This window comes from Leucoraja erinacea, chromosome 2, assembly GCF_028641065.1.
Source record: "Leucoraja erinacea ecotype New England chromosome 2, Leri_hhj_1, whole genome shotgun sequence".
Taxonomy (NCBI): domain Eukaryota; kingdom Metazoa; phylum Chordata; class Chondrichthyes; order Rajiformes; family Rajidae; genus Leucoraja; species Leucoraja erinaceus.
This window is the reverse complement of record NC_073378.1, coordinates 7,092,018-7,104,034: the sequence shown is the minus strand read 5'-3', so window position 1 is coordinate 7,104,034 and position 12,017 is coordinate 7,092,018. Positions and strand designations below refer to the sequence as shown.

The 12,017-nt window shown below is 43.8% G+C and overlaps 1 protein-coding gene across 1 annotated transcript in view; it reads right to left on the bottom strand.

Annotated features, from left to right (window-relative positions):
* The window catches only part of LOC129706809 (uncharacterized), an 81,663-nt gene that overhangs the window by 52,051 nt on the left and 17,595 nt on the right, over positions 1-12,017 (bottom strand). Inside the window, exons 4-5 of the mRNA XM_055651318.1 lie at positions 8,812-9,015; positions 2,107-2,269 (exon numbers count right to left, since the gene is read on the bottom strand). Of these exons, the coding sequence (XP_055507293.1) occupies positions 2,107-2,269; positions 8,812-9,015 (367 nt within the window). The remainder of the gene's footprint in view (positions 1-2,106; positions 2,270-8,811; positions 9,016-12,017) is intronic.

Below are 12,017 nucleotides of genomic sequence, written 5' to 3'. Positions count from 1 at the left end.
CTTTGTTTGGCAACACTGTGGTATCATTTGTATCTGTCTGGTTTCATATCTCATCTCAATAGCGCAATCGAACACTGTCCTAGTTTTTATGCTTCAATCTCTGGAGTCTTTAGCCGGAAGAAAGAAAGGTTAAAGGGCCTGTCCCAGGAGCATGCGACTCCATGCGGCAAGCGCGACCTAACGTGGTCGCTTGAGCCGTACGGCCTCGCGGGACCGGTCCCACTTCGATCGCCGGAGCCATATGGAGTTGTGCGGAGCTGGCCCCGACATCGCGCGGGGCTCCGAAAAACTGACACGGTACAAAAATTTTGCGCGCCAACGGCCTGCCGGCCCGCAGCCACATTGAGGCCGTACGCACCACCTCGACGGGCGTGCGCAGCGTCTCAACGCTGTACGCAGCGTCTTGATGGCGTACGCCTAGTGCGAACTTCCCACGGACTTCGCTCGAACTTCACGTCAACTCGACGGGATCACTCAACCTCCACGCAGCCCCCGCTTCCGGTTTGGTCGCGCATGCTGGTGGGACAGGCCCTTTAATCTGCATTCAATCACTTTCAATTTATTATGTCCCAACCCGAAATAGAAACATAGAAACATAGAAATTAGGTGCAGGAGTAGGCCATTCGGCCCTTCGAACCTGCACCGCCATTCAATATGATCATGGCTGATCATCCAACTCAGTATCCCGTTCCTGCCTTCTCTCCATACCCCCTGATCCCCTTAGCCACAAGGGCCGCATCTAACTCCCTCTTAAATATAGCCAATGAACTGGCCTCAACTACCCTCTGTGGCAGAGAGTTCCAGAGATTCACCACTCTCTGTGTGAAAAAAGTTCTCCTCATCTCAGTTTTAAAGGATTTCCCCCTTATCCTTAATCTTCATAAGACAGTCCTGACATCCCAGGAATCAGTCTGGTGAACCTTCTCTGCACTCCCTCTATGGCAATAATGTCCTTCCTCAGATTTGGAGACCAAAACTGCACGCAATACTCCAGGTGTGGTCTCACCAAGACACTGTACAACTGCAGTAGAACCTCCCTGCTCCTATACTCAAATCCTCTTGCTATGAAAGCCAACATACCATTCGCTTTCTTTACGGCCTGCTGCACCTGCATGCCTACCTTCAATGACTGGTGTACCATGACACCCAGGTCTCGCTGCATCTCCCCCTTTCCCAATCGGCCACCATTTAGATAATAATCTGCTTTCCCGTTTTTGCCACCAAAATGGATAACCTCACATTTATCCACATTATACTGCATCTGCCAAACATTTGCCCACTCACCCAGCCTATCCAAGTCACCTTGCAGTCTCCTAGCATCCTCCTCACACCTAACACTGCCACCCAGCTTAGTGTCATCCGCAAACTTGGAGATATTGCCTTCAATTCCCTCATCCAGATCATTAATATATATTGTAAATAGCTGGGGTCCCAGTACTGAGCCTTGGGGTACCCCACTAGTCACTGCCTGCCATTGTGAAAAGGACCCGTTTACTCCTACTCTTTGCTTCCTGCCAGCCAGTTCTCTATCCACATCAATACTGAACCCCCAATGCCTTGTGCTTTAAGTTTGTATACTAATCTCTTATGTGGGACCTTGTCGAAAGCCTTCTGGAAGTCCAGATACACCACATCCACTGGTTCTCCCCTATCCACGCTACTAGTTACATCCTCGAAAAAATTCTCTAAGATTCGTCAGACATGATGTACCTTTCGTAAATCCATGCTGACTTTGGCCAATGATTTCACCACTTTCCAATGACCCACTCCCTTACATTGAACATTGTCCCCCATGCCCGACTGATTGAAACTCAGGATCCTCCTCACAAGTAGCCTTTTCTTTACTTGATAGACAGATTCTTGACTTTAGGCCTAACAGTTATTCATTCCTTTTTTTTAAAAATAACTCATGAACTATGAAGTTGAATGCTATTGAAATGAAACATGCAATAGATTTTTGAAAGCTGATTATTGACTTGCCTGCAGCAGTTTCTACACAATATTAATTTTAATTACCAGAGACCAAACTACACCCACGATCCCGGCATAATGGTAAGCAGCTGCCAGTACCTCTTGAGTCGGAAAGAGAAGAGAATTCATAAATACCTGAAGAGGCCTTTGTTGACTGGTGATAATATGTGGAGGCTTGTGCAGGCACCTCCAGCAGATTCACCAAATAGAGTGATGAGCTCTGGATTTCCTCCAAAGTTTGCAATGTTGCTCTTCACCCAAGCTATGGCTGTGTGTTGGTCCCACAAGCCATAGTTACCTGTGAATGGTTGTGAACAAATAGTGAGAGTCTGGATTATTATGTCAGTTTTAACAGTCTTCTGCTAAACTATCTGGTGGTGCATTATACAGAGATGTATGTTTCCAGTGGTACCGACATTTACAGACTATGTTGGTGTGTATGCTCAACACAAATCCACTGTGTCTCTCTGAAGAGGGGCCACGACCCGAAATGCCACCCATTCCTTCTCTCCAAAGATGCTGCCGGCCCAGCTCAGTTACTTTTTGTGCCCATCTTCCGTTTAAACCAGCATCTGCAGTTCCCTCCTACACACATCTACGCCAACCTTATCTCATGTTATCTTGTCAATTCGCTCTTCACTTCCTTTCATCCTTGTATTTCTCTAAGTTCCACTTAAATATGCCCATGCTATTCACCTCCACCGCATTCTAACTAGTCTGTGGGTGAAAACGTTTCTTTTAACCAGCAAATTTGATTTGATGCCAACCCCCTTAAATTTACAGCCAATGAAACCAAATTGGCAGGCCAATATTCGATGGAGATTCAATGTTTTTCCGTATCGTATCTCCGTCAGCACTGCGGCCTAACATCGAGGAATTTGCGGCCTTTGCTGGAGGCCGACTTTTGAGAGCTCCACCGCGGGGAGCCTACGGGACTTTAACATCGCGGAGCCTTCGATCTCTTTGCCACGGATCGACATAGGAGCTCCAACCGCGGGGTGCTTGCGGACTTAACATCACGGAGCCCGCCGTATCCGATTAGAGACGAACTTCGAGAACTCCAAGCCACAGGAGCTTCGACCGCCCTGACGCAGGTGCTTCGACCGCCGACTGCGGGAGATTCGATCGCCCAGACCGATAGTTTGACTGCCCCGAGAATAAAAAGAAAGAAGATTGGACTTTTTTGCCTTCCATCACTGTGAGGAATGTGGGGAATCAGCTGTGGTGGAAGTTTATGTTAACTTTTATGCAGTTGTGTATCTTTTTGCTTTTTTCCTGCATAGCTGTATGATAATTCGCATATCACTGTACATTAATTGGTACATGTGACACGAAAAGACCTTTGAAACCTTCGAAAACTTTGTAAGATTGTAGTCTATTTTGTTAAAAAATTATGATTTAACTCCTGTTTGCACCAACAAGTTAAGGGTAGGATACACAGGGAAAAATCTTTTTTCTCAACAATTATAAATAAGGGGGGTAACGATAAATCAGAAACTGCCCCTTTCCTGACTTATTTCATGAAATATTTCTTCACATAGGATTGTGGAAATCTTTCACTTTCTCACCCGGTAAAAGAGTCCAAATGTTGAAACAATTCTAAACTTGAAACCTGAGATTGGTCGGCATAATTGAACAGTAACACTAAATTCAGTTAACAGAAGCAACTGTGCATCCTGGTTTAGTTCAGTTTAGATTATTATTGTCACGTGTACCGAGGTACAGTGAAAAGCTTTTTTGTTGCGTGCTATCCAGTTAGTGAAAAGATAATCAAGCCACCACATTGCACAGATACAGGATAAAGGGATCACCATTTAGTGCAAGATAAAGTCCCGTAAAGTCTGATTAAAGATAGTCTGACAGTCTCTGATGAGGTAAATGGTATGCCAGGACCTTATGGAATTCCCTGCCACAGAGGGCAGTGGAGGCCAAGTCACTGGATGGATTTAAGAGAGAGTTAGATTGAGCACTAGGGGCTAGTGGAGTCAAGGGATATGGGTAGAAGGCAGGCACGGGTTATTGATAGGGGACGATCAGCCATGATCACAATGAATGGCGGTGCTGGCTTGAAGGGCCGAAGGGCCTCCTCCTGCACCTATTTTCTATGTTTCTATGACCTCTCTCTAGTTGGTGATAGGATGGCTCAGTTACCTGGTAACAACTGGGAAGAAACTGGCTCTGGATCTGGAGGTGTGCATTTTCACACCTATACCTTCTGCTCGATGAGAGAGAGGAGAAGAGGGAGTGAGTGGTGTGAGACTCATCCTTGATTGTGCTGGTAGCCTTGCTGAGGCAACTTGGAATAGAGTCCATGAAAGAAAGGTTGGTTGGGTGATGATCTGGGGTACATCCACAATTCTCTGCAATTTCTTGTGGTCCAGGATAAAGCTGTTAGAAACATAGAAACATAGAAAATAGGTGCAGGAGTAGAGGCCATTCGGCCCTTCGAGCCTGCACCGCCATTCAATATGATCATGGCTGATCATCCAACTCAGTATCCCGTACCTGCCTTCTCTCCATACCCCCTGACCCCTTTAGCCACAAGGGCCACATCTAACTCCCTCTTAAATCCAGCTAATCTGAGGAAAGACATTCTTGCCATAGAGGGAGTACAGAGAAGGTACCCAGACTGATTCCTGGGATGTCAGGACTTTCATATGAGAAAGACTGGATAGACTCGGCTTGTGTAGAAAAAGATTGAGGGGGGATCTTATAGAAACTTACAAAATTCTTAAGGGGTTTAATGCAGGAAGATTGTTCCCGATGTTGGGGAAGTCCAGAACAAGGGGTCACAGTTTAAGGATAAGGGGGAAGACTTTTAGGACCGAGATGAGAAAAACATTTTTCACACAGAGAGTGGTGAATCTCTGGAATTCTCTGCCACAGAAGGTAGTTGCATCTAGCCTGTCCAACCCCTTAAGAATTTTGTAAATTTCTATAAGATCCCCTCTCAATCTCCAAATTCAGAGTATAAAAAGTCTATCCAGTCTTTTTCATAAGACAGTCTGACATCCCAGGAATCGTGGTGAACCGTTCTGCACTCCCTCTATGGCAATAATGCTTCCTATCAGATTTGGAGACCAAAACTGTATGCAATACTCCAGGTGTGGTCTCACAAAGACCCTGTACAACTGCAGTAGAACCTCCCTGCTCCTATACTCAAATCCTTTTGCAATGAAGTGAATTATCATTGATTGAATCACTTGCGTAAAGATGGGTAAAAGTAATTGAATTGAAGGTTTGCCATTTTATACTTGAATGGCTGATCTGGTTGAGGGGTGAACCATAATGCCCCTGTCCCACTTAGGAAACCTGAACGGAAACCTGAACGGAAACCTCTGGAGACTTTGTGCCCCACCTAAGGTTTCCATGCGGTTCCCGGAGGTTGCAGGTGGTTGCCGGAGGTTGCAGGTAGTGGAAGCAGGTAGGGAGACTGCCAAAAACCTCTGGGAACCGCATGGAAACCTTGGGTGGGACGCAAAGTCTCCAGAGGTTTCCGTTCAGGTTTCCTAAGTGGGACAGGGGCATGCTTTAATGCTAAATCAATATCTTCAGGGGTGGAGTTTCAACATAGATTGCTTGCTATAAAAAGAGATATGGGATTTGCAGTCACAACATATATCTCTGGGCACAACATGTACAGTAACTAATACCAAATCAGAGGGATTTGAGAAGTATCAGGAGAATCAGTTATTGAAACTTACTTTAATTGTTCTATTTTTCTATGCACTACCTTGGATGTTGAAAACATTAATTTTATTTCATGTCAGATTATAAAATATTTTGGTACAGTGCATTCCAGCTTTGTTGTAATTAGCTCTGATTGCTGGATATTTTAAAGCATGGACCAAAATCATTGTTTTTATTGGTGCCTTTTACTAAGCAACCAGCTAAGGAGATAAACAGCTGAATCTAGTGGTTATACAAATCGGTGGAACAGAAAAGCAAATTGTTTTCTTCTGATTTCTTTTGGTTTTTGTATTCATGGGAGTAAATTCATAAGAGATTCTTCCAGGACTATTGGTGCCAGCCTCAACATTGGCCATATAACCATATAACAATTACAGCACGGAAAAGGGGATCTCGACCCTACAAGAAGCAGGTACGAACAACTTTTTTTTCCCCTTAGTCCCACCTGCCTGCACTCGTACCATAACCCTCCATTCCCTTCTCATCCATATGCCTATCCAATTTATTTTTAAATGATACCAATGAACCTGCCTCCACCACTTCCACTGGGAGCTCATTTTCAACCGCCACCACTCTCTGCGTAAAGAGAGATTCCCCCTCAGTCATTATATCTCTAACAACTACAGTAACTAAACTTCTGTCCTAATAATTCTGAAGTCATGTCCTCTTGTTTGAATCTTCCCTATTTTCTCAAAGGGAAAAGCTTGTCCACATCAAATCCGTCTATCCCTCTCATCATTTTAAAGACCTCTATCAAGCTTTGTTGTAATTAACCTCTGCGCTCCAGAGAATTTTAGACCTAACTTATTCAACCTATCTCTGTAACTTAGATGTTGAAACCCAGGCAACATTCTAGTAAATCTCCTCTGTACTCTCTCTATTTTGTTGACACCTTCCTATAATGGGCGAAACAAAATTGTTTTCATACTCCAGATTTGGTCTCACCAATGCCTTGTACAATTTTAACATTACATCCCAACTTCTATACTCATATACTATTGAGGGAATAAAAAAATTGATGTACAGAGAGATCTTGTGGTCCAAGTCCTCTGAGAATGGCAACATACGTAGATAGAGTGGTAAAGTATATGTATGGTATGCTTGCCTTCAAAGTCAGGGCATTGAGAATAAGGACAGACAAAATAGCTGGAGTAAGTCAGCGGGTCAGACAGCATCTCTGGAAGAAAGGAATAGGTGATGTTTCGGATCGAGACCCTCATCACCTGTTCCTTTTCTCCAGAGTTGCTGTCTAACCCGCTGAGTTACTCCAGCTTTATGTGACTATCTTTGGTTAAAACCAGCTTCTGCAGTTCCTTCCTATACATTGAAAATAAGGGTCGGGAGGCGATGTTGCTGCTTTATAGGACTTTGGTTGTGAGTAATGCATTTAGTTCGGGTTACCCCATCACAGGAAGTATGTGGAGACTTTGGAGAGGGTACTGCAGAGGATTACCAGAACGCTGCCTGCATGAAAGGGTATCAGATAGAAGGAGGGGTTCGACAGTTTTGGATTATTTCCTGTGGACCATTGTAGAATGAGCGGGTACCTGATAGAAATATATAAAGCTATGAGAAGCAGAGATAGGGTAGACAGTCAGAACCTTTCTCACAGGGTAGAAATGTCAAAGACGAGAGGGCATAGGTTTAAGGTGCGAGAGGCAAAGAGGCGAAGATTGAGGGGGGATCTTATAGAAACTTACAAAATTCTTAAGGGGTTGGACAGGCTAGATGCAGGAAGATTGTTCCCGATGTTGGGGAAGTCCAGAACGGGGGGGTCACAGTTTAAGGATAAGGGGGAAATCTTTTAGGACTGAGATGAGAAAAACATTTTTCACACAGAGTGTGGTGAATCTCTGGATTTCTCTGCCACAGAATGTAGTTGAGGGCAGTATATTTAAGAGGGAGTTAGATGTGGCCCTTGTGGCTAAAGGGATCAGGGGGTATGGAGAGAAGACAGGTACAGGATACCGAGTTGGATGATCAACCATGATCATATTATAACATATAACATATAAATATTGAATTGCGGTGCAGGCTCGAAGGGCTGAATGGCCTACTCCTGCACCTATTTTCTATGTTTCTATGTTTCTATGTTTAAATGAGATGCCATGGGCACAAATATTTATCAGACAACCTTTTTAAATAATTAGAAATAAAAAAATTGTTTCAGTTGCAAAACCCACATGGGTTGATAGATCCAGACCTTATTTGATAGTATATGGCAAGCAATTTGGCAGCCCGCTTTGCTATTGTTTTTATTTTTGTCGGTTTTAATAATGAGAACAGTAAAGTAGGAAGTTGATTTGCTATTAAACAGTTCTATATCCGAATCTTAATTCCCTCATCTATATCACTTCTGGGCTGGAAGCTGACCTAGCTACCTCTTGCTTAAAAAATACTTCTTGTTTTTAAATTCCTCTGTGATCTTGCCCCTCCCTGCCTTAATCCCAGTTTTAAATCCTACTGAGATTTCTGCACTTCTCCATTTCGAGCTCTTTGCACAGTCCTGCTTTTCATCACCTTCCCATTGGCAGCAATGTCTCCATATGTCAGGGATCCAAACTCTGGAATTCCCTCCTAGTACATTTCTACTTCATTAGCTAACATGTTCTCTAAACATGCAGGGAGGAACTGCAGATGCCGGTTTAAACCAGAGACACAGACACAAAAAAGCTGGAGTAACTCAGTGGGTCAGACAGTGGGATCTCTGGTCAAAAGGAATAGGTGACATTTCGAGACGAGACCCTTCTTCAGATTCCTAAAACTTGGTCAAGAAAATATATTTTTGATTTTCATATAATATTTTGATTAATGACTGTGGCCGTGGGACTTACCATCACCCGCCCGGGGCTTCGACATCGGGAGAGAAATGGCGCAGGGGAGAGAAAAGACTTTGCCTTCCATCACAGTGAGGAGGAGATTCACTGCGATGGATGTCTGTGTAAATTGAATTGTGTGTGTGTCGTGTAGGAATTGTTTTGTTTGCATGGCTGCGGAAACGGAGTTTCGTTTGAGCCTCTCTGAGGTTCAAATGACTTGGAATAAATATTGTTTTGTATTGTATTGTATCGGCAGGTGTTACTGTATTAAAGCACGTGGTGTTTTGCAAGGTGATGTTGCTTCTGCCTGTATGTAGAAAAGAGTCGTTACCTCTGCCATTGCCATCTCCGGTGCTGAGAAAGCCAAGTGCTCCTAGTCGGTAATTGACGCTCACAACAATGACCTGTCCCTGGTGGGCCAGCTCTCTGCCATCGTACAGAGTCTCGTTGATGACACCGAGGCCAAGACTTGATCCAATGGAAAAAGCTCCTCCATGAATCCAAATCATGACGGCCAGCTTCTTGTGCAATGCCTCTGTAAGTGTAAGGCGACAACAAAAGTCAGTCCAATGGCAAAATTAATAGGCTTCATATCACAAAACTACAGGCATGTCAGGACTTTCATATGAAGAATTCTCTGCCACATAATGTAGTTGAGGCCAGTTCATTGGCTATATTTAAGAGGGAGTTAGATATGGCCCTTGTGGCTAAAGGGATCACGGGAGTATGGAGAGAAAGCAGGTAGAGGATACTGAGTTGGATGATCAGCCATGATCATATTGAATGGCGGTGCAGGCTCGAAGGGCCGAATAGCCTACTCCTGCATCTATTTTCTATGTTTCTATGTTTACATCTTACAAAATCATAGATAGACACAAAAAGTTGGATTAACTCAGCGGGACAGGCAGCATCTCTGGAGAGAAGGAATGGGTGACGTTTCGGCTCAAGACCCTTCTTCAGTCTCAACTCGAAATGCTGCATGTCGCACTGAGTTACTCCGTACAGATAGCACCTGTCATCATGATCAAACCCGGGTCCCTAGTGCTGTAAGGCAGCATGTCTACTGCGTGCCATCGTGCCATTTACCACAATAAGGTTATCTTGAATGTGCCAGTGTGACATTGCATCCACTACGGCTCTGCAGTGATCATTCCTTTCAATACTGTTGTGATTGGATGCCAAGGCTTGAGGCAAATTAGTAAGAATGAAGCCAAGGGTACCATTCCCTTGATTTAGTTCTCTGATCATTTTTCACCGGTCCAGATGTACAGATATGCTCTTCAGATCTGGCTAGCTTGGTCAGTGAAAGTACCACAGTGATAGATAAGGGGTTGGACAGGCTAGATGCAGGAAGATTGTTCCCGATGTTGGGGAAGTCCAGGACAAGGGGTCACAGTTTAAGGATAAGGGGGAAATCCTTTAAAACCGAGATGAGAAAGACTTTTTTCACACAGAGAGTGGTGAATCTCTGGAATTCTCTGCCGCAGAAGGTAGTTGAGGCCAGTTCATTGGCTATATTTAAGAGGGAGTTAGATGTGGCCCTTGTGGCTAAAGGGATCAGGGGGTATGGAGAGAAGGCAGGTACGGGATACCGAGTTGGATGATCAGCCGTGATCATATTGAATGGCGGTGCAGGCTCGAAGGGCCGAATGGCCTACTCCTGCACCTATTTTCTATTTTTCTATGTTTCTATACTGAAGCCATTCAATCCGAGTACATTGTGTACGGTTGTTTCTTCCAAGAAGAGTTCAACGAGAATTAACGGCGCATCAACTGATACGAGTACAACACAGAAGAGGCTTCTTTGCCCCCAGTTTGACCAGACTAAAGCAGGCTTCATAGGGTCGTGAACAATATGTAAGGATTCCCCCCCCAACTTCCTCCTGACTGTTTCACTGTGGCAGGAGACCCTTTGTAATTATGCCATTAACTTCCTTGAAGGACGGTAGTAACCAGATGGGGTTTTTTTTTTATAGGAGCCTAGTACCACTGAAAGAAGGAAAAGTCAGCAAAGATCTTTTGTTTTGAACTTATTTGTGGGATCAGGCAATCGCTCGGTTGAGTTGCGTTTATTGTCCAACCTCAGTCTTGGTGACTTTTATTCCAGAACACTGTTTTCTTTTAGTGAGAAAAAGGCTCACTGACTTCCTCTCTAATTTCCCAAAGCTTATCTCCTGGGGTTTGGAATTATTCATTTTCGCAAACAGTTTGCCTGAATCAACTTTGTCAAATCCCTTCAATGAGATCACCTCAAAGCCTCGCACCCAAAGAAAACAAACCCAATTCCTTTAACTTCTCTGGACAAAGTAATTTCACCGCGGAATTGATCAGCGCAGTTCACTTAAGTCATTGACTCCGTTTTAAAGAGAGTTTGTTACTCTTCACAAATGTGCCCAATTCCAAATCAGTCACATAAATAAAATCCATATCAGCTTTTTGTTCAAAAGTAAGGAATGAATGGAAACAGTTTTAAAGGGGGCCCAACATTACAAAGGGGAAGGATATCTGAAACCCACTTCACATTTACAGCAGGGTTGGGACTTGATGTTTCAGTGATATGACATGTTTTTAATCTTACCTCATCGAGACTGTGCTTTTGGCTTTTATATAAACCAGAGTTTGCCAAATAGTTTCAGAAATTAAAAAAAAAAAAAAGTCCTTTTCATCTCAATGTTATTCTCTCTGGGAATTAAAGTTGAAAAGGTAAGAGTTTGTACAGACTGGAAAAATATAAGCAGAGAAATGAAAGGCCTACACAAAGCTCTCACGTTACCACATAACAAATGTGTTTCCACTTGGCAGAAAAGGATTCAAATTACTGAGCTATTCGGAGGACTCAGATTTCCACTGATTTGCACATTTTGATTGGCTCCATATCCTCTCTGTAAGTTCCGAGCTCCATTTGAAAGAATGATCACGGAGGTGTGATTAATTGTGAAATAAATACTATCAAATTTGAAACAGAAAGGTAAACAAGAAGAAATGTTAGAAAGTGCCAGACATGGCTTTTGAGTTCATTAAATAGAACTTATTGCTTTCAAATAAAACACTCTAAGCATGTGTGAGTGTATCCTCTGCTGCTTGTATTCACCACCCATACTTTTAGTTCCATTGAAGTCAGTGGAAATAAATGTACCCACGGGTGGTTGCCTCCAGATGCAATCAGTGTAAGTGTCCATGGCTTAAGCTATTTGCATTATAAACAATAGACAATAGACAATAGGTGCAGGAGTAGGCCAATCGTCCCTTCGTGCCAGCACCGCCATTCAATATGATCACGGCTGATCATCCCTAATCAGTACGCCGTTCCTGCCTTCTCTCCAACATCTCCTGACTCCGCTATCTTTAAGAGCCCTATCTAGCTCTCTCTTGAAAGTTTCCAGTGACCCGGCCTCAACCGCCCTCTGAGGCAGAGAATTCCACAGACTCACCACTCTCTGTGTAAAAAAAGTGTTTCCTCATCTCCACCTAAATGGCTCACCCCTTATTCTTAAACTGTGCCCCCTGGTTCTAGACTCCCCCAACATCGGGAACATG